The sequence below is a fragment of the Haemaphysalis longicornis genome, unplaced genomic scaffold, assembly GCF_048455015.1.
Source record: "Haemaphysalis longicornis isolate Haplotype H1 unplaced genomic scaffold, Haemaphysalis longicornis Haplotype H1 scaffold_8, whole genome shotgun sequence".
In the NCBI taxonomy this organism is placed as follows: domain Eukaryota; kingdom Metazoa; phylum Arthropoda; class Arachnida; order Ixodida; family Ixodidae; genus Haemaphysalis; species Haemaphysalis longicornis.
In genome coordinates, this window is record NW_027526445.1 from 125,260,846 (window position 1) to 125,279,877 (window position 19,032).

The window sequence follows — 19,032 nt, forward strand, 5'->3', positions numbered from 1 at the left end:
GTAGTGTCTAAAAGTGACACTACGTTACCTATTCAAGCAAATACGTCAATTTTACGCGTGATTGAAAAACCGCATGAAGGGAAAGAAAGGTGGCACATTATTGTTGTTTTAGACGGGGACGAATTTTTTAAATACCTATTTTCATCTTACGTGCAGTTATAAGTGTTTCGCCGTACAACTAACTCTCATGGTTGCCAGCATTCCTCCTGGAGGGATGTAAAAATTTCGATATCGAAAGTTATTGGGCGCTATCAGCAAAACCGGTAAGGGTTAAGCTGTTTTAAGTGATGCTCTTTAATTTTGGGATAGAGAAAATATACTCGGCCAAAATCGGTTGTCTGTCCCTTTAATCACGAAAATACAAAGCTTTAAAAAGTAAATATTCTGGCATTTTGAAGAGATATTGAAGAGGATTCTCGTTTATGCCATGCAGTGCCGCGCTGTCAAGCGCTCCTTATTTGGTGAGGAAGATGAACCGGACAGGCCTCGTGGGTTACGCCATCATGCTACACCTCTGCTTCTACTTGAAGTACGTCGTCCAATACGGAATGGCCCGCAGCTTCGCCAGGATTGAGCGTCTCGAGCTGCCACAGCCCGCCAAATGTATCGGCAGGGGACACCTGTGTTCGCACTTTTGGAGGTAAGCACTGCAAAATCAACCTTGCAGAAAAGTAAAAGTAGCCACAGGGGAGGATATGAATTTAAGCTCCAACCTCCCGTTGTAGAACAAAACGCCAAGCAATATCAGGTACAATGGCATTTCTTACTCTGTAGGCGAAATGACCGGACAGGAAAGGGGACAAGATAACTGTACACATACACACTGATTGATTGATTGTGGGGTTTCACGTGCCGAAGCTACACCCGTGTTATGAGGCACGCCGTAGTGGAGGGCTCCGGATTAATTTTTTGCCGCCTGGGGATCTTTCCGGGAGCTCAAATCTGCAGACACACAGACGTTTTAGCTTTTGGACTCCACCAGAAAAGCAGCCACCGTGGCCGGGATTGATCCCGCCTCCTTCGTCTCAGCAGCACAACGCCTTAGCCACTGAGCCAACACATCCACACTGACATGACGTGTTTGGAGTAAGTTGTCGCCAGCCGACGACAAAGTTCATTTTGTAAGAAAAAAAAAAACGAATAATGCTGAAGGTTGGCCGGGAGTTTGGCCCGATATTTGAAAGATTATTTATTGATCCCCGCTGAGCATTAGATGGTTAATTTGAGCAATGGGGCTCGTGTAGGAAGGAAGACGAAAAAAAATACTTTTTGTAATGTCGAAAAGTATTTTTTTGATAGTTTCAAAAAGTATAGCCTCAATATGCGACCATTGTGCTAAAGTCTGTGTATGACAACCGAAGGTAGTTCCATAGTTTAAAATTATTTGCCTAAAAAAACGAACAAGGAAAGAAAAACAATGCTGCGCAAACTAGTCTTAGGCACTAAACAAGCGTACTTGTGTTCCAATGCAGTATACACATCTACATTGAGACGCAGCTCTTCAGCGTGATTGTTGGTTGAAACGGAGAAACAGCAATTTTGTGCAACATTCGACTTGCCAACTATAGGCACTAATTTGAAGCCAGATATGCCAGATATTATTCTTACGCGGCTTCTGCACACAGGGCACTAACCGCGATAGGTGGGGCGATGGTGTAATGAACAGCTGTGACTGCACAAACACGGGGCGCATACTCCCACCGATTCGTCGTCTTCTTCGGAGAAGAGTTAGCGTAGTGCGCCAATGCTGACTTTTGTGTTCTTGTAGCATTATGGTTAGGTGGTATCTACGGTAAATGAAGGACTCATTCGCTTGTTCACAAAAATGTTAATTAAGTTGAAAACGTGGTAAAGGGAAGGGAAAGAAATGGAGGAGGCGTGGGTAGTCCTCCTACTCTCGTATACCAAGGGCTGGCGCTGCGGTCTTGGATCGGCTAATCGGTACGACTTGGTCTTCAAGCCGGCCGTTGCGCAGCAAGTGCTCCCATCGCTCCAGAGTAGGGCGGGAAGGTTTGGGGGGTGGGGTGTTTGGGGCACAGCCATACGATGTGGGTTGTAGTGCTGGGTTTGTCCGGATAGTAGGGGCAGAAGTATGAATATGTTGTGCGAGAGATGTTGTGAAGGTAGGAGTAATTTTAGTACGTATGTGTTTGAAGTCTTCGCCACATGCGGGCTTCTGATATGTTGAGGGACGGATGGGGATGGGGGAGTGTTCGACGGGAAGGTGTGTAATGGTGGAAAATGTCGGTGTAAGTGGCCACAGAGGGAGTAGCTAGGGGGATATGCCAATGAGTCGTCGTGATCTTCCGCTGGAAAGGCCCGGTGGGTGAGTTTGCGGGCTGCGGCGTGTGCAGACTCCTCGCCAGGAAGAGATATATGGGTACGGGTCCACACAATGAGGGTGGTGGGGATATCAATTCGGTGGCTTACTATAGGCAGGACCGGGTGTGAAATTTGTCGGGAGGTGTAGTGACGGCAGGCTGATTTTCAATCTGGGATTACGGTGATTACGGGGGTCGGTGCGTGGGTGATGGCCAGTGCAATAGCGTCCTCTTCCGCCACCGTGGTTGAGGTAGTTCGTACGGTGAATGTGGCGACACTTTGCCTGGTTGAGTCAATTACCGCGAGGGCATAGCATGTTATTTTTGTCAAGGTTTACTGGAGCTCTTGCATTGGGACGGGTGCGTCCGATTTAGTGTTTGGGTCTTCGGGATTGTCGGGATGAGCTTGAGTTAAAGGGGTTGTGCGAGATCATTTGTCCAGAATTGAGGTGATGAGCTGCTGGGGTGTCGTTGAATGACGCGTCGGTGGAGGTCTTGGGCTCTGTACTGTCGGGCGGGGGTAGCGTCTAGTAGATGTAGAAAAACGTGCCAAGTACACTTGGTGGCGAAGGTGTGGCTGAGTCTGTCCCAAAATGTATGCCAGTTCTGAGTAGTCAGTTTTTGGGCTAATTGCATGGCTTGTTGGGAAAGGAGTGCAATCCGTTGTTTGAGCTTCATATTGTTTTTGACGTATCCGTCGGTTGAGCAAGCTTCTTCGGGCTGTCCAGATGTGGTCGAGGTGACTGTAGACTGCAGGAATCTCAGTCGTTAATGCTATATGTCCTTTGCTTGCTAACCTCAGAGATTTCGCAGAGCCTTTTTCACTCATCCAGGTCGCCTGTTGGACGTGCTAGGGAAGTTCTGTCTTGACGGAGCGCTTGCCAGTCAGTGATGTGCACCGGGCCTATTTCCTTTTCTTCACGGTGAACTGTACTCGTACGTAAATAATAAAGTGGTTGCTGCCAAGCATCTCCTTTAGCACCTGCCAGTCAAAATGGTCAATGTGCCTTGCGAATGTCAGGTCTGGAACGGTGTCTCGAGTGACACTGTTGCCGATTCTTGTGGGGGGAGTAGGGTCGTTAATTAGAGAAGGAACTGTTGCGTTGACTGTTGAAGTTGCACTCCTTTTTTTGACGGTCGGTGGTAGCTCCATGCGCTATGTGATGCACTGAAGTCTCCCAGTAGTATGGAGGGTTTAGCACCTGCTCTGGTACGGTGCGATGTAGCAGGGTGTCGATGTCCTTGAGGGAATGAGTAGGTAGGTTATAAACATTCAGTATAAAGAGGCTTGTTTGATCGGGCCGTCTTGGAATCATTTTAATAAACGCTGTTTCTAGTGGGGCGTCGATATCTGTGGCTGGGGCCGTAAGCTGCTTTGCTACAAGAATGGCCGCCCGGTTGCGATTAGGTTGTGTGAAGGTTTCATATCCTCGTAGTTTCGAATTTGGGGTATCTGCGTCTTGCAGGGCCTTATATGTCCGGTGGGTCAGTGTGCAGGTATTGATCGATCATGGCCTCGTTGCTGCGGAACGATCGACAGTACCACTGGCACTTTTAGCAGATGATGGTTGGGTTGGCTTTGTCTAGGCATCTTAAGGTGACCGTGCTTTTTTGCTTAGTGGGAGGAGGCCGAAGATAAAGTTGTTTTGAAGGGATTCGATGTGGTCGGACTGAAACTGGATGACGATGTTGGTGGCGTCCTTGATTAGCTGGCAGAGATGGTGGTGGTATTGTTGCATTTTCTGGTCGATATATATAGGAGGACGATTGCGGTGAGTCGAGCTTGGATGGTGTCATCTATTTGTAAGAGGGGTAATGAAGGGACGGCCGGTTGTGCGAATTAAGGTGAGCGTTTGAAGTTGGCAATGCAAGTCCCTGATTACTGCAGTGCGGGGGGATGAAAGGGCAGTGCTGGAGTCTGGCATGTTGGGTCGTGTGGTATGGGTACTGGGTGGTACTGTGGGAGGAGTGCCTGATACGACAGTAGACCAGGTCACCTGTTCGTTGGCTTGCGGGCTGTGTTGGGCAGGTAGCGCCTAGAAAAGTCCCTGCCCGCCGTGCTGTGGGGTAGGTTTCACAACCGACAGGTGGGGCGGCATTCGTGGCCGGGCGGGGAGCTTTGGAGTCCGCAGTAAATGCACTCGATTGTAGTGGGTGGAGTGCAGACGCCGGCATGGTGACCGACATCCCCGCATTGTCGGAGCAGTTGCACAGTCCATCGGTAGGGGCGGCTGTTGTAGATGGCATTGGCCCCCTTTGTGTAATACGGGACATGGGATCCAGCGGGGGTGAGGAGAACTGACCTGGTACTCACCATGATGCGTGTGTGTAGTACTAGCTAGGGATGGTTAGTGTCCAGGTAGGCCATGAGGTTGTCGGGGGTGATATGGGGTTACAAGACACGTATAACCCCTCTGCATGTGTTGGGGGGTGGCTTTATGTAGGGGGAGAATTCCCGCATCTTGCCAGATACCTGGAGCGTTTCGATGTTACTCAGGCCGCGCATCGTGTTCGAGTCGGCTGTGATGGCTAGGGCGACGTTGAGGGTAGGTTGTCTGAGCAGAGTTACTTGCCGGTGGAATTCTTGCATTGAGATACCAAAGCTGTGGGTGGAATTCCTGCATTGAGATACCAGAGCTGTGGATGTGATTCATGCATTGAGATACTACAGCTGTGAATGGAATTCTTGCATTGAGCTACCACAGCTGTGGGTGGAATTCCTGCTTTGAGATTCCACAGCTGTGGATGGGATTCTTGTAGTGAGATACCACAGCTGTGAATGGAATTCTTGCATTGAGCTACCATAGGTGTGGGTGGATTTTTGATTTGAGATACCACACTTGTGGATGGGATCCTTGCACTTAGATACCACAGCTGTGCATGGAATTCTTGCATTCAGCTATCACAGCTGTGGGTGGAATTCCTGCTTTGAGATACCACAGCTGTGGATGGGATTCTTGCAGTGAGATACCACAGCTGTGGATGGAATTCTTGAATTGAGCAACCACAGCTGTGGGTGGAATTCCTGCTTTGAGATACCACAGCTGGGGGTGCAATTCCTGCATTGATATACGACAGCTGTGGGCGATGGCGTTCGTGACTTCGTGCGCTGTGAGGTGATGTACGCTCAGGCCTCCTCGTGGACGCATAATTCTCGTGTAGTTGCCGGTGGTGCGGCCCTCGTGGTGGGTCGCGGGGATTGAGAGTCGTGTTGTTGGCCGTTGCTTGCGTCTCCGTCGTTCGGGGCTTGGGTTTTCGTTTCTGCTGGAGTCATGGGTTTTCCTCTGGGATTCATTCCTGTGTAGCGTCGGCCATGCTTGGAAGTAGGAGCACCTTGTGGGAGGCGACCGCTGCGATGTGCGACGGAGCCTATGAGCTGGGCCAACAGAGGAGGCCTAGCGATGACTGCGGGCTTGGAATCTTACAGGAGCCATGAAGAGAAAATACAACTTCGTTTAATTTGAAAGAACTAGGATTCAGTATCTCACTCAGCTCCATTACAGCCCCAAAAGATCTTTTTTAACGAAAAAAAAGCAAGAAGTATTTAAAAACTTTCAAATTGCGCGCCACAGTGACGTGTTATGAGCAAGAATGACGTCATACGGGCCAACAATAAAACATAATTTTCAGTGCGTTAACTGCACGTTAGCATTCAAGTGATGCGGTCAAATGGATCTAGAGGCCCCATTACAGACGTCCAGTCATGTGTCGTCGCGACAGGTCAGTTAGGCGGCCGCCAATCACACAAACAAGGTTCCGTGACGTCACAGAAAAGTTGCGGGAAATCGGCTAGGGGGTCGCGACTGCTTCACACGTTTTCTTTCATATCTACGTTATTTTTTCGAAGATTGCGATGATATTGGCATCATCGTTATCGGGACTAAGCAGTCTTTCTAATAAACCCAACTTGTATTTTCTCTTCATGGCTCCTTTAAGGATGTCGTAATTTGGTGATTAGATGCCTGAGTGTGCTCATCCTGGTGTCTGGTGGTAGCGGATTACGGTAGGTGTACAATGGTAATGCTCTCAGGTGGGCTATAGTGTTTATAATCCACCTTAAATTTGACCTCAGGCGGGAGGCGATGCAAGGCGCGTTCGACTGCATCAGCCCCCTGGTGGCGAATCTAAAGGGCTGCACAGCCTGTTTATTTTAATTTATGTGCAATGTCAATCTTTGCAGCAGCGGGAGCTTATTAGGATTTTCTAGTTGTGCTTTACGACGACTGCTCGTGCGTGGTTTCAGCCGGGAATATACCTGTGTGTATCGTGTCCCACCAGATTTATTTGGCTAATCGGTTTATCATGCGTTGGGATTGATTTATTTACTAGGAGTCGCGTGTACCGCTATTATATCTTGACGTAAATGATGCATTTTCGCGCCTTTTTGCAGGTACTTCGACCACGGCCTACACCTGTGGATCAAGAAGTACGCCAACATTTATTTTATGCCTTCTTCTGAACTTCATAAATGCATAACAAGCTGAATGAAAGAAAGCAAAAAAATGAAGAGATAAAGAATTAATATTGAGTTATTTAATGTATACCATAAGAAGGTAGACTCACTTAAACAAGCCAGACGTTAGCCTCATGTGCCTTTCTGCTACTTTGCCGACTAATATGTAACCAGAAAGCCAAAATTCAAGCTATATTACTTTACAAGAAGCACTCTTGCTGAACATCAGCGTAGCAATAAGCTAACAATCCCAGCTGGTCACGTTTTTTTATCTTCCTTCGCCACATGACGCGCTACAGATGCGAAGCATGGATAACCAAAACAAGTCAGTTGCCAAAAGCTTTGCTGTGGCCTCTATTGCATTCAGCTTCGCTTGTCGCCTGTCGCAATCGTCCACGCAGGTACGTGTACCTCCCTGTGACCGGTCCCGAGCGAAAATACCGCTGGCGCCTGGCGGGAATCGCACTGGCCTTCATATTCGTCTGGATGTGGCACGGCATGACCGTCCCCGTCAGCCTCTGGGCTTCACTCAGCTTCGTGGGCGTCTCCATCGAGGTGGTCGTGGCGCTAATCAGAAAGCTGGAACCGGTCAAGAACTTCGAGGTATGTGAATGAGGTGGCCTTGCAAAGGGGAGGGGGTGATCCGCAAGCTTTTCTTGTTGGCGTCCATTGGTAGTTGTAATCGGAGTTCATGATGTGGCATTCCAATAGTCGTAGCTGAAATCTACAAAAATGTCCTAATGCGAGCCACTATTTACCCTTATTATGGACATCATCATAATCATCATCACCGTCATCATCGTCTAGCTGCCCGTGTCCACTGCAGGATGAAGGTCTCCGAGTAGTATCACTGAGTAATAGAAGTCTTAGTAGTATTACTAAGGTCCAATGTAATATTGTAGGACATTACTAACGCCTACTCGAGGTACTGCAGCACAGAAATGTATCCCGCGGGGAACACGTCACTTACGAAATTACAAGAAGCAAAAAAAAAAAACACTTAAAAGAAAGTGCGGAGCAGTATTTCGCCACTGGGCTGTGGCTCCCTCTTTTGATCAGTTCCAGTATCATCCTGGCGTTGATTCCGAAAGTAGTCAAAGGAAGGAGCCAAAGCCCGTGAAATGGCCTATCAAGAGACCCTGGGTTGAGTTTTCAATAATTTTGGTAATTAAAGCGTTAATTCGTGACATTTTTCTTATTTTATATTGTTATGTAGTTATTTGTGACTTAGCGACGGCATCCTCCGCGGCAACGGCGCCGCGCAAAGACAACCCCCTACCCTTCGGATACTAGTAACGTGTGCCTCCGTTTCGCAATTGTATTGACTTGGATTGGATTGGACTGGATTGGCGCAACGTGAGGCACCCAGGTTCGATCACGACCAGGGGAAGCGATGATATTTTCAAATCCACTGTTTGGGTGCGTCACCATAGAATTTCTAAATAGCTAGTGAGAAACTCTATGTGCGTCACACCGCGTTACTGTAATGGTGGCTGGATATCGTGACCCCGGACGAGCAACGATGGCATGGCTGGCCCCTCAAGTACACCGCACTTAAATGTTGCTCGGTGACTCGCTTTCCCAACGTAGCTGTCGACTAACCGTAGTGACCGGCAATGAATTCGTATGGTTTATAACCGCCATTATAATAGGCGTCATCTGTACCGGAAAACCCCAACATTGAGAGCAAATTATGGTGAAAAGCACATCGAATACCAAGCACCTGCATTATTAAATCGCTTGACTGGTCTCATAGACGCAGATCACATTCATTTTAAAACCCAAAGGAAGTCCATCCTTTTGTGCCGTGACATTGAATATGTATAGTAAAGTATATATACTTAAAATGCTTCACTTGTCAGTATGCATTGTGTGATAAGACTGTTATGCGAAAGGCTATGTTACGTTTGTTATGAAGTTATACTCTGAAATTGAGCGAGTTTTTAAAAGTATATGAATGATTTTTTAATAGTGAAAGCCTATGTTTTCTAAGTTCTATTTTGTTATTGTGATTTTTCTTGTGTGTGTTATTGAGTGTAATGTTGCGATGTTATATTTGACCATTGTTACTAAATGCCCTGTTTGCCAACTGTAGTTAGGTGCAGATGTCGTTGTCAGGCTGTAAAGCGTAAAGACTCAGTACAAATAAATAATAAGGACAAAATAATTAAAGACAATTTTGTCAACAGCAGTCAAACCAAGTATAAATAAAGATAGTTTTGTTAATAGCGGTCAAACCAAGTATTGTGATGAGCTCATTGTTACAACTACGAAGAATTTGAGACAGTGCACTTACGCTAGGGGACATCACGGCACAGTCTGCAACAACAACGTCTGCTTTCGAGACATGCGCCATGCGCATGGGCAGCCTACTGGGTTCCAGGCTGTTCAGTTTTGATGTCTTCGCGTGATGCGATTACCGCCTGCCGATACGGCCCCCCGAATCCGCTTGGGCGTAGTGGAACGGCCAATAATATTTGGAGAATCTGATACTGCATGGGAAACAATCACATATTGAGCAAAGAAAGACGAGCGTCAGCTTCACTCAACGCTCGAGGAAGGCGCACAAAATATCCAGAAAGTGCGTGTCTCTGAAGAACGAGACAGCCAGCACTTATGATGTCCGGCAGACGTACGATTTGATATACTCAACCTCCCAAAGGTAGCTGTGGAGCCAACTAACTCGGCCTTCATTCGATAGCAGACGCCCCGAATCGGAGCCGGAAAAGCGGGGCGGTGTTAAACTTCCTAAAACTGTAATTATGTTAGGCAAAAGCAAGAAGCCTGGCCCTCTTGGAAATCAGGTGCGCATATGCCTAGCGCCCGTCTGAAAATAATGATGGCGATTGTGGGGTTCTACATTTCACACATTAGTTATTTCCCACTACGCAGCCATTCGCGCTCAGCAAACATGCCTTGCGAGCGCCGGCTGCGGACTGGTCCGTTTTTTGCCGAGACAAACATAGGCAGGAGGCGACAAGGGCAGAACACCAATGGCAACATTTATTGCAACGTGCAAATCAAATATACTGCATACAGACTAGTCGTAGGCCATAACGGTAACATTGGGAATGAGGCATTAAACAACGCTAGAGATCGAGATGGTTTGACTCACCGAAGGTATACCGGAGCAGCGGGGCGCCGCGCGTGCAAGCGTGGTGCAGTCTGTGACCTCGGCCGGAAGCGTTCCTTTGTGGCGCGTTCCCCAGGTCCGGACCAGCGCGCGGAAACATCCGCGCGCTACCACATCTCCAAGACAAGAGTGTCCTCTCGTCATGCTACATCCTACCAGACCTCGCCAAACGGTGGCTTTAGTGCGGACGAAGACCTGGTTCTCAGGTAAGGCAGAGGGGAAAAGGGTGCACTTCACCCCGGCGACAACAAACCATACGGTTGCTGGCGCGATCCTGTCGCGCGAGCGAGGCGCACTGTGAAACGCCGGCCGCGATGGAAAGCTAGCCAGAAAGGGGTTCGCGAGAAAGACGCAATCCTCACACGGTAACGGCGTCCTAATGCGTTTTGATTGGTGGGCGCGGATCCCGTGGGCTATTGTCCCGGCTGTCGGCTGGAGGTCTATAGACTGTCCTGGTGACAGGGGTGAGGACGGCTAGGGCAACGCAAGGATTCCCGAACTAGGGTTGCACTATCACTTGCAAACTTATTAAAATGTTTTTCTTTCTCTCTCTCTCTCTCCAACTGAATGAGGAAAGCGGGATCTGCCGTTATAACTTTGAAGCTGCAAACGCAAATTTTTCAGAAGCAGCAGTAGTAACTGCAGGGGTGGTAGTACAGTAGCAAGGCTGTCGTATTCATAGTAGCAGTAGGAGCAGGTGTAATAATATTAACGGTGCTATTGCCAGAACAACTGTTAATGGTAAATGCTCGTGCAAGTGCGTTGAAAGGGGCATAAACGCTTTTGCTTAGCGGGAAACGGGCTTATCTGAAAGCTGACTCATTTTGTTCACAATTGTTGTAGTTGCAGCGACGGAAACGCTGCTTATAGTTGTAGCATTAGTTTTGTGGATGTCTAAATTGTACAGACAGGATACTTTACTACTTCTACTGCTACTTCTACTATACCATGCACGCAACTCCTAGCAGTAGCGCGAAACTACCACCATCGCTTTAAGTACTGCCTGAGGTAGTATAACCCCTCAGGTATGTTGGCTGGAGGGGTGTAGTTAAGATAGATGAACAGCATTGGAGGGATACATTCTGTCGCAGGCTGCGTACCTGAACAGCGAACGGACCAGGTTCATCAAGGCCGTCCTTGGATCGCCGCACTACTTGCTCACCATTTTTTCGTGCATGTTTTACCTGGTTGATATGGAAGTTATGGCAATCTTCTGGAGGAAGGTCATTTTGGGTAAGAGTCTTCATTTTCTTATGTGGGCGTGCCAGCTAGCGCGACACGTGCTTGGTGGAGCGACTATTCAAGTAAACAATTCGAGGTGTGTTTCCTGAGTAAAGAATTCGCGGTTCAAAGCTTCGCACCCAGATTACCAACGCTGTTCATCGCTGAGATATCACAGCGTGGTTTTGCTTCGCTCATGCGTGATTAATTCCCTGTGAAACTGAAATGAAAGCTAAGGCACCAATTGACCGCAAACTAACCTGAGGGTGTTTTTCGTGAGAGCGGCTTGGTAAATCCGCGTCCTGGCTCCTTAGGGACGCTTCTGTGCGAAGTAGGTGCAAACATAACATCAGTACGATATCTTATAGCTCGGAATGCCTCTATTGCGATTCTAGAGAGCGCTTGTGGGAAAAGCATGGACACCGGGTTCCTCCACAAGGCCCTGAGGAGTCTAACCATGGAGAATGTGCGGCCCGGCTGCACGTTTTCTCTAAATAAGGCTGTGCAGACAAAACACAAGTTCGGTTAATTCGAAAGACTGCCTCGTTAGGATCATACTGACACCATTTTTAACGTCCACTTCGCTCAGATAAGCTATATAATCAGGAAAAAGTGGAATGGCCATGCGACCCACTAGCTCATTTCCCGCAATAGAACCCATGATGTCATATGTGACTAGCTGTGCGATTGGCTGAAGCCAGCAGAAGCAAACACAAATTAGGCGTGGCTTATATAAGCTTGCCGAACGAGCTATTTGCGCTTAAATTTAATGCATATTCATTTTACAGCAGTGAGAATGGTGCGGAAGCAATGAAAGTTACAGAAATACACGTAAGCATAGAAGTACCCATGCGCTCTACTGTTGGTACCGGGCGCACTATGCTTGTTTTAGCTGCACAGCACTCAGCCGCTTTGGAGTTGTCTTATACGACACTGGCCGATCGGCGTATGTGACGTTGTCTTACGTGACCCTTTCTGTCGTACCCCATGTTTCTAAAAACGATTACTTTATGCAGTAGCAAAAACAAGCCAGGTGCAAATACGGTCAACAACAAAGCAAGGTCGGACGGGTCCGTGGATTAGTATGGTAGCGCCACCTGGGAGGGCTGACCGCAAGCAAGGCCGCAGAGCCGAATGACGCAGTGGAAGTTCGTTTGAATACGCGCACTTATGACTTCATTGCTAACGTCCCGAAAACACGATTTGGCAGGAGAATCAAACTTTTAATCAAAATTGATTAATTTCTCAGGGAATACAGCCTCGTTTGCTGCCGGACAAGCGCTGGGGCACTATAAAACAAGAAATCTTTCGAATAAAACAAACTTGTATTTTGTCTGCATGGCCCCTTTAAAGTCTGTGCATAGAAAGTTACACCATAAAGAGCTAGGAATGCGAGGTGATGGGGGACACCGCTGCCTGTAAAGATTTACGGATGACGTGATGTTGTGTTGTGATTCTAGGCTATAGGCAGTAATAAACTGTTCAGGATCACTGTAGAGAAGAAATAAGGAGAAGGTGAAACAGCCAAAAAGTGAAACTACCCGACATGTGATAAAATGTACCAGCAGAAAGGTAACCAGAATACACGAATTACTGTAAAAGACAGTTAGTGTGCCGACCGGAACCTTGAAAGATGTGACGGGCTAACTGTACCACCTCGAAATTTACCACCTCGCCAACACAGCATGCCTCAATGAGATGCGCTGTCCCTGCTTGCTGATGCATACTGCGTAAACTTTTTTAAAAGCGAATAACGTCTGCTGAGCACATTTAAAATGCGACACAAATGTCTAATAAGTTCTACAAGGTGGGAGAAACGACCTTGTTTATGTTTATGTCCCGAGAATAAGGAAAGCTTGTCATTGTGAATAAACTGTTGCCCAAGGCTTCATCCTGAGAGTGCATCTTTGAGAATGGTGACTGTAGCTCGCTCTGCAGAAACATGATTTTAACAACTGCCAATTATAAACTGGCTATGTCAGAGTATGGTACCTTCTTGCACGTTTTTACCGCACCTGACTAGACAGCAATGTTTATTCTGCGTGGGAAACACCGCTGTCTGTCCTCATAAGTTTTTAATGCGTATTTTCTTTTTTTTGCCTCAATCGCAGGATTTCCGTTTCCAATCGTTCCCGTGCTGGTGGCCCTATACTTCGGTTCCCACTTCTCCATTGACTGCATGGAGTGGGAGGCCGCCGCTGCTGCCAGGACGAAAGGGCCGTAAGGCGCTTGACTAAAGACGTGCCAAGCCGCTCGGCGGAGTCCCTGGTTGGCTAGTGGGAGCTCACTCAGCTTGGACCGTGTTATAGATCAAGGGTGAAAATCCCAGTGACGACGGGGACCGGGAATACGAAACTCTTGCGAGGGCGCTATACAACGGAGGGTACAGCATTTTGTCAAAGGTTGCAGGGATAGCCGCTTACGTTACCAGTGTCAGTCCTAAGAAAACGTGACCTCATCGTGCACAGCCCTTTGGAAGCCTTGCCCATCGCTTTCAAAGGGGCGCCTGCTGGCGTTCCGGCTCCCCAGTGAATAAATCCAGGAGCCTGCGTCAAGTGTCCGGAACCGGTTGCAGACGCAGATGCCAAGCATGTTCTGTGGATGTGCCCGGGCATGAAGATGGCTCGAGAGAATGCACTCATGCAGGCTGGTGTCCCGCTGGATAAGCCGGACGACTACGGCGGCTGGGTGCACGACAACCCGTGCTTCAAGGATTTACTGAAGTTTCTGCACGAAAGGGGACTCCATGCCTCCCTATAGACCTGCCCTCCCACTAGATGACTCCCCTTGTGTTCCTTAATATCTTTTATTTTCATATCTTCCCTATTTCCTTATTTTCCTACCTCATTTTTGCTTCCATCCTCTGCGTCTTCTTTTGTATGTCACACGCCAAAACATTGAAGTAAAACAGATGCTCTACTTTGTACATTACAAATGTCACCTGTGCTGCTTTTTACTCAGTACTAGACACCAATGCGGCTGAGACGCCAGGCTGTGAGAGAAAAGACACTTAAAGGGACCCTGCACATTTTTTCAACTTTTTTTCCAAATTCTCAATGCTTGAAGAACGTAATCAACCAATGCATCCAGTACTTAAATTAGGGGGTCGCAATGTACATCAGCCAAGAATTACTGGTATATGCCCATGAGACTACTTCAAAACTTTCTTCAAAAGCTTTTTCTCTCTCTCCCGGTGTTGGCGTTCTTCTACAGCTGGAATTACGGCCGTCATTACATCAGTGCAATGGCTTTTGGCCGGCTTTTCTTCAGTTGAAGCAATGAAGACATTTGATAGCCACTCTAATAAAATGAAAGCCACGAAAGCACAGCAGAAACGGAAGTATTATGTGCTGCGACGAGCAAATCACTCTGTACCGCTGCATGCTGGCAATAAGTATAGCTCTCGCAGCGCAGCCAGACGCGAAGAAAAGAGTGAAAGTGTTTACCGACGATGTCACAGAGTCCATTTAGGAAGTTTCGAATTGTCCAAATGCCTTTCTCATCCGGCAGTTTTGTGTTCAGTCGACAAGAATTTTATTGAAATGTTCATGGTACCTTCGAGGCGTTAAAAAGACAGAGTACAATTAACTTTGCCCAGTTTGAGGGAAATAGCCCTTGGTAACTCATTCAGCTCCATCCCAGCCATGAAAAATATTTTATTAACTGAAAAAGCGCAAGCAGTATTGAAAACTTCCCAATTTCGTGATGCAGTGACGTGTAGTAAATATATTAGGGGTGACGTAATACGGGCTCGCCCGTTAGCAATCAAGTGATACTAAATTCAAGTACTTCAGTGTGTATTTTGCGGAAGATTTAAGGTGAAGGAAATACGTCGATTTTGTCACAAGCAAAGCTTCCAGGATATTAAATATCCTCAGTCGAAATTTCCAAACAGCCCCATCAAATGTAAAAATGCTTTTGTAAGTTTCCCACGTGTAACATATTCTAAAGTACTCCGCCGCGGTTCGGGACCCGCATGTGGTCTTTCTATCCGACGCCCTTGAGCGCGTATAGACCCGAGTAGCTCGTTTTGTCACCAATGATTATGACTTTCACCACAGTGTTTCGACTATGAAAGAGACTTTCGAATGGGATACATTAGAAAGAATGCGCCAACGCAACAACCTTGAATCATTTTATCGTATATATGTTAATAAAACTGGAATCGATAAGAGCTTTTTCTTTCACACACCATATTTTGTTTCAGCGTGCTGCGACCATAATTTCAAAGTTCGTGAACTCAGCTGTCATACCAATGTTTTTCAGAGCTCGTTTTTACCAGGTACTATTTCTATTTGGAATATGTTCCCGAATCGCATTGTTTGATGTAGAACTGACGCAGAATTTAGTGCATTGATTTGCGATATCACCTAATTTCTTCATGCCCGCCAAATTTATTTTTTATGCACATGTTTGTTTTTACGTTTTGTAACTGCCCTGAAAAACTGCATTACGACGCGGCAGGTTTTCTTAAATAAACAAAATAAACAAAAGGAACTTGAGGCGCCGCTACAATCGCCCAGTCTTGTTTCTTGGCGGTTGTGGGGTCGGCGGTCGTAGATCGCACAAACAAGATTCTATTACGTAATAGAGACATCGCCGGCAAGTGCGTTTCCTCACTACTGCGTGTTAGTGTAGGTTAATAAAACTGCAGCTAACCTGCACAAAATGTACTTGTTACAGGAAAAAGCTACTCCTATCATAGAAAATGTAGCATATCTTGAGCCCACAGGACCCCTCTTTCAAAAACACGCGATAACGAAAGCGGAAAATATATACATGTAACGACTCTTATCTAACTACATAAGTGCCGTCCAGGGAAGGCGTTACAGATTTCTAGAGGATGCACATCTCAACAGACGGTCAAATGTACATCCCTTGTGGTTGCCAGCCTGTCATGGCAGATGCCTTTTTCACGCACTACCTCCGGAACGGGAAGAATTAGGCATGCATTACCCGCAACACTAAACTACATGCATGGCAGATCCATCGACATTCTAAATTTTGCGCGCCTAGAATGGCCGCCGAAATGCATGGTCTCGGAGCAGCGATTGAGATGTGGATCGGCCGCGACCACGGAGCACAAGTTGCGACTTGGACATTGCGCCTCGCACGGAGCGACATGACGCCCGACACTTTCCGTAACTGTTTCCGACGCGCGGGACTCACGACGGAACCCGCGCAGTCAGCGAGTCCGGACCAAGACAGCAGCATCGGTGAACTGTGGGAAGAGCTCCCCTACCACGACCGCTGGATGAGAGCGCACGCAAGGCCCCTACATTCCCGATGATGTCGCGAGTTAAAGGCGTCCGACGCTTATAATGAAGCGCTTTCGGCAGTCAATGTGCTCCGCCAATGCTTCTTAGATTTTGGAGGACGCGGACTCGAACTGGTGCAAATAATGTTTCGTGTAGAGAATGCTATGCTAGCTAAAGCCGCCAAAACGAAAGTGAAAACAAAAATCACCGCTTTTTTCGTTGCAAAGTAGGCAGTTCAGGCGGAAAGTAGCTTTAATACTTGCAATAAATGGATTATTTTGGGTATGGTAACGGCTGCTTTACTGTGTTCGTTTTTGCATGCGGGGATGGTGGAGTTGAGGAGCGGGAGGGGGGCTCCCGCAGATTGCGAACTTGTAACGATAAGTTCGTTATAGGCGGGTTCGGCTATATCGAACTATTGGATATATCGAACTAATCGCGGAGCATATCGCAATTCACTGTAAACGGGTCAATTGACTGTATTGCTAACTCATTACTGCTGTTTTTGGTTTTTTTTTCAGTAGTTTACTATTTATTTTAACACTAGGTTTGAGGTTTCTGTTCTGGGTCATTCTGTCCGTATGTGGTTTGACTTGCGGTAATTCCGCGTATTTTCTATAATTGCATTTATGAGGCGTGTGCTTTCGTTTCGCCAGAGGTGCATTTCATTTGATGCGTTTTGATTTATGTTAATGCATTATTGTGGTTTTATCGTGTTCTGTTTTTGGTGAACTTTTTACGGTGTACTTTCGTGCGCATTTTACAGACTTCACTTTGTTTACCTTCTTCTTTTTCTCCCCCTTCTGCTCCCTTTTTTTCGTTTTTTTACCCTCGCACGCTACCACTGCTGTGTACGGGTGACTGGAGCATTTTCAAGCTGCGAAAGTGCAGGTTTTTCTCCGCCACCTTTTTTTTCGCTTTACATACGGCGAAAAATAAACCTCATTGATTGATTGATTGAATATCTCGGTCCTTTATTCAAAGTTTGCGATAAAATTGCAATATCACCATTACCAGGACAGAACAGTGTTTTAATAAACCAACTTCTACTTTGTGTTCATGGCCCTCTTAGGGTGCATTAAAGGGGCAGTAAAGGGCCATTTTACCTTAACATTATTCGGTCGTTTCTGCTGGGCACAGGTAGTACTCAAATACTCGTTTGCGCTATGCCGTTTTTGCCAGCCCAAATATTTTCTGCTATCTCTCTCGTTTTTGAAGCATAGATATCTCACTATTCTTTAGGTACTTTGTCTGGGGAGAAAAATTATTTTTTCTGTGCACTACTTAGTTCTGGAAATGAAAGAGTGGTGCGAAAACTGCCCACAGAAGAAAGAAAACTGCCTTGAAAGGAAGAAGGATACGGAGAGCGCTGCTCGTAAGAAGCTGTATGTGCTTGCACCACAAAGATATGCAAGTAAAAAAAAAGCCAGAGCAAAAGTCACGCACAGCAGTCCATAAACGCGAAGGGGACATTTTTTAGACGGACACAACTTTGAATTCCTCCCCTTTTGAGCGCAAGTCGATAGGCATCGCGTGCATTTTGTTTCCTTCAATTTCTTCTGTGATAAAAGTGCGAAAAATCAGAGTAGGGATTACCGCGTTTTCTTACTGGTGTCCTACTTAAAGGCTCTTCCTCCGGGGATATACGGCAGAAAACAATTAAAAAAAAATCCAATAAAACTGCTCTGGAGGAATATATTTAACATCCGCAGCTGTTTTTATCCCTGCGTGAGCAAGATGCGGCTTGTTAGCCAAACTTTCCCGTCGATCAACATCGCTTTGTAAGAGAACGATCGACGGAAAACACAGATGATAGAGTAGAGGAGAGTTGCCTTCGATAGTGAACGAATGTTTTTGCAACGCTGGCATGGTTGCCAGGAGGACGACAAGTCAAAGCCTAGCTCCTCAGCAGCTGCCACTGCCTCGACGGGTCTTGGGACTACAGCAGACACATGCAGGCAATGCAGAGTCCAGTCTAAAGCGACGTATGCGGGGAAATGCCTGGCACTTATCTCCGCTAATCGTGGACATGCGAAGCGATGGCTTAGCTTAGCCCAGTTAAGTCTTGGTTTTACTTGGTTAACATTTGGTTTAGCTGTAATTATTACTCTATTCGTCAAAAGGCCGCCCTTGTCTATTTGCTTTAGTCCCACTTCCGCCGTTTTCCGAGCCGCACGACTCGCCGTGCGATATCCGCGGAATGAGCAGCCGCCGCTTGCTGTCGACGGCTCAAAGCCTCCAGCTCCCGCGTAACGCTCAGAGAAAACGGCCCGGCCTCACTCTCATCCATGCGCGCGGCGAGTCACGTGGTCAGACGAGAACCATCTGTGGGGGCACATGCGCCGAGCCGGCAGCAGCGGCGGCAGCGGCTAGCGAACCCGGCCGTCGGCGACACTTGGCTTGGCGAGTCACGTGACGCGTTGCCAAGGATACGGCGCAGCTGCGGTCAAATGAAGGTCAAATTTACCGTGGCCGCGAAACCGCTAGACGAGATTAGCAAAGCGTTGCATTAAAAGAGGAAGGAATGGGGATTACGCCACGAAGTGAGCCTACTGGTGCACAGAAAAAAGAGAAACAGGCAGCCCATGCCAGTACTAAAGAGAGCGAACGTGATCGCCGAGACGGTTAGATCGATAAGCACTGGTG

General features: G+C 47.2%; 1 protein-coding gene across 2 annotated transcripts in view; it reads left to right on the forward strand.

Annotated features, from left to right (window-relative positions):
- LOC144149947 (protein-cysteine N-palmitoyltransferase HHAT-like) overlaps positions 1–17,344 on the forward strand; it is a 56,711-nt gene extending 39,367 nt beyond the window's left edge. The window contains exons 7-11 of one of the 2 annotated variants that reach the window (XM_077681696.1): positions 434–640; positions 6,712–6,747; positions 7,176–7,377; positions 10,999–11,140; positions 13,240–17,344. In XM_077681696.1, the coding sequence (XP_077537822.1) occupies positions 434–640; positions 6,712–6,747; positions 7,176–7,377; positions 10,999–11,140; positions 13,240–13,352 (700 nt within the window). In that variant the 3' untranslated portion in view covers positions 13,353–17,344. The remainder of the gene's footprint in view (positions 1–433; positions 641–6,711; positions 6,748–7,175; positions 7,378–10,998; positions 11,141–13,239) is intronic. The other variant, XM_077681695.1, reaches the window with a different exon arrangement.
- Positions 17,345–19,032: the final 1,688 nt, after the last annotated feature.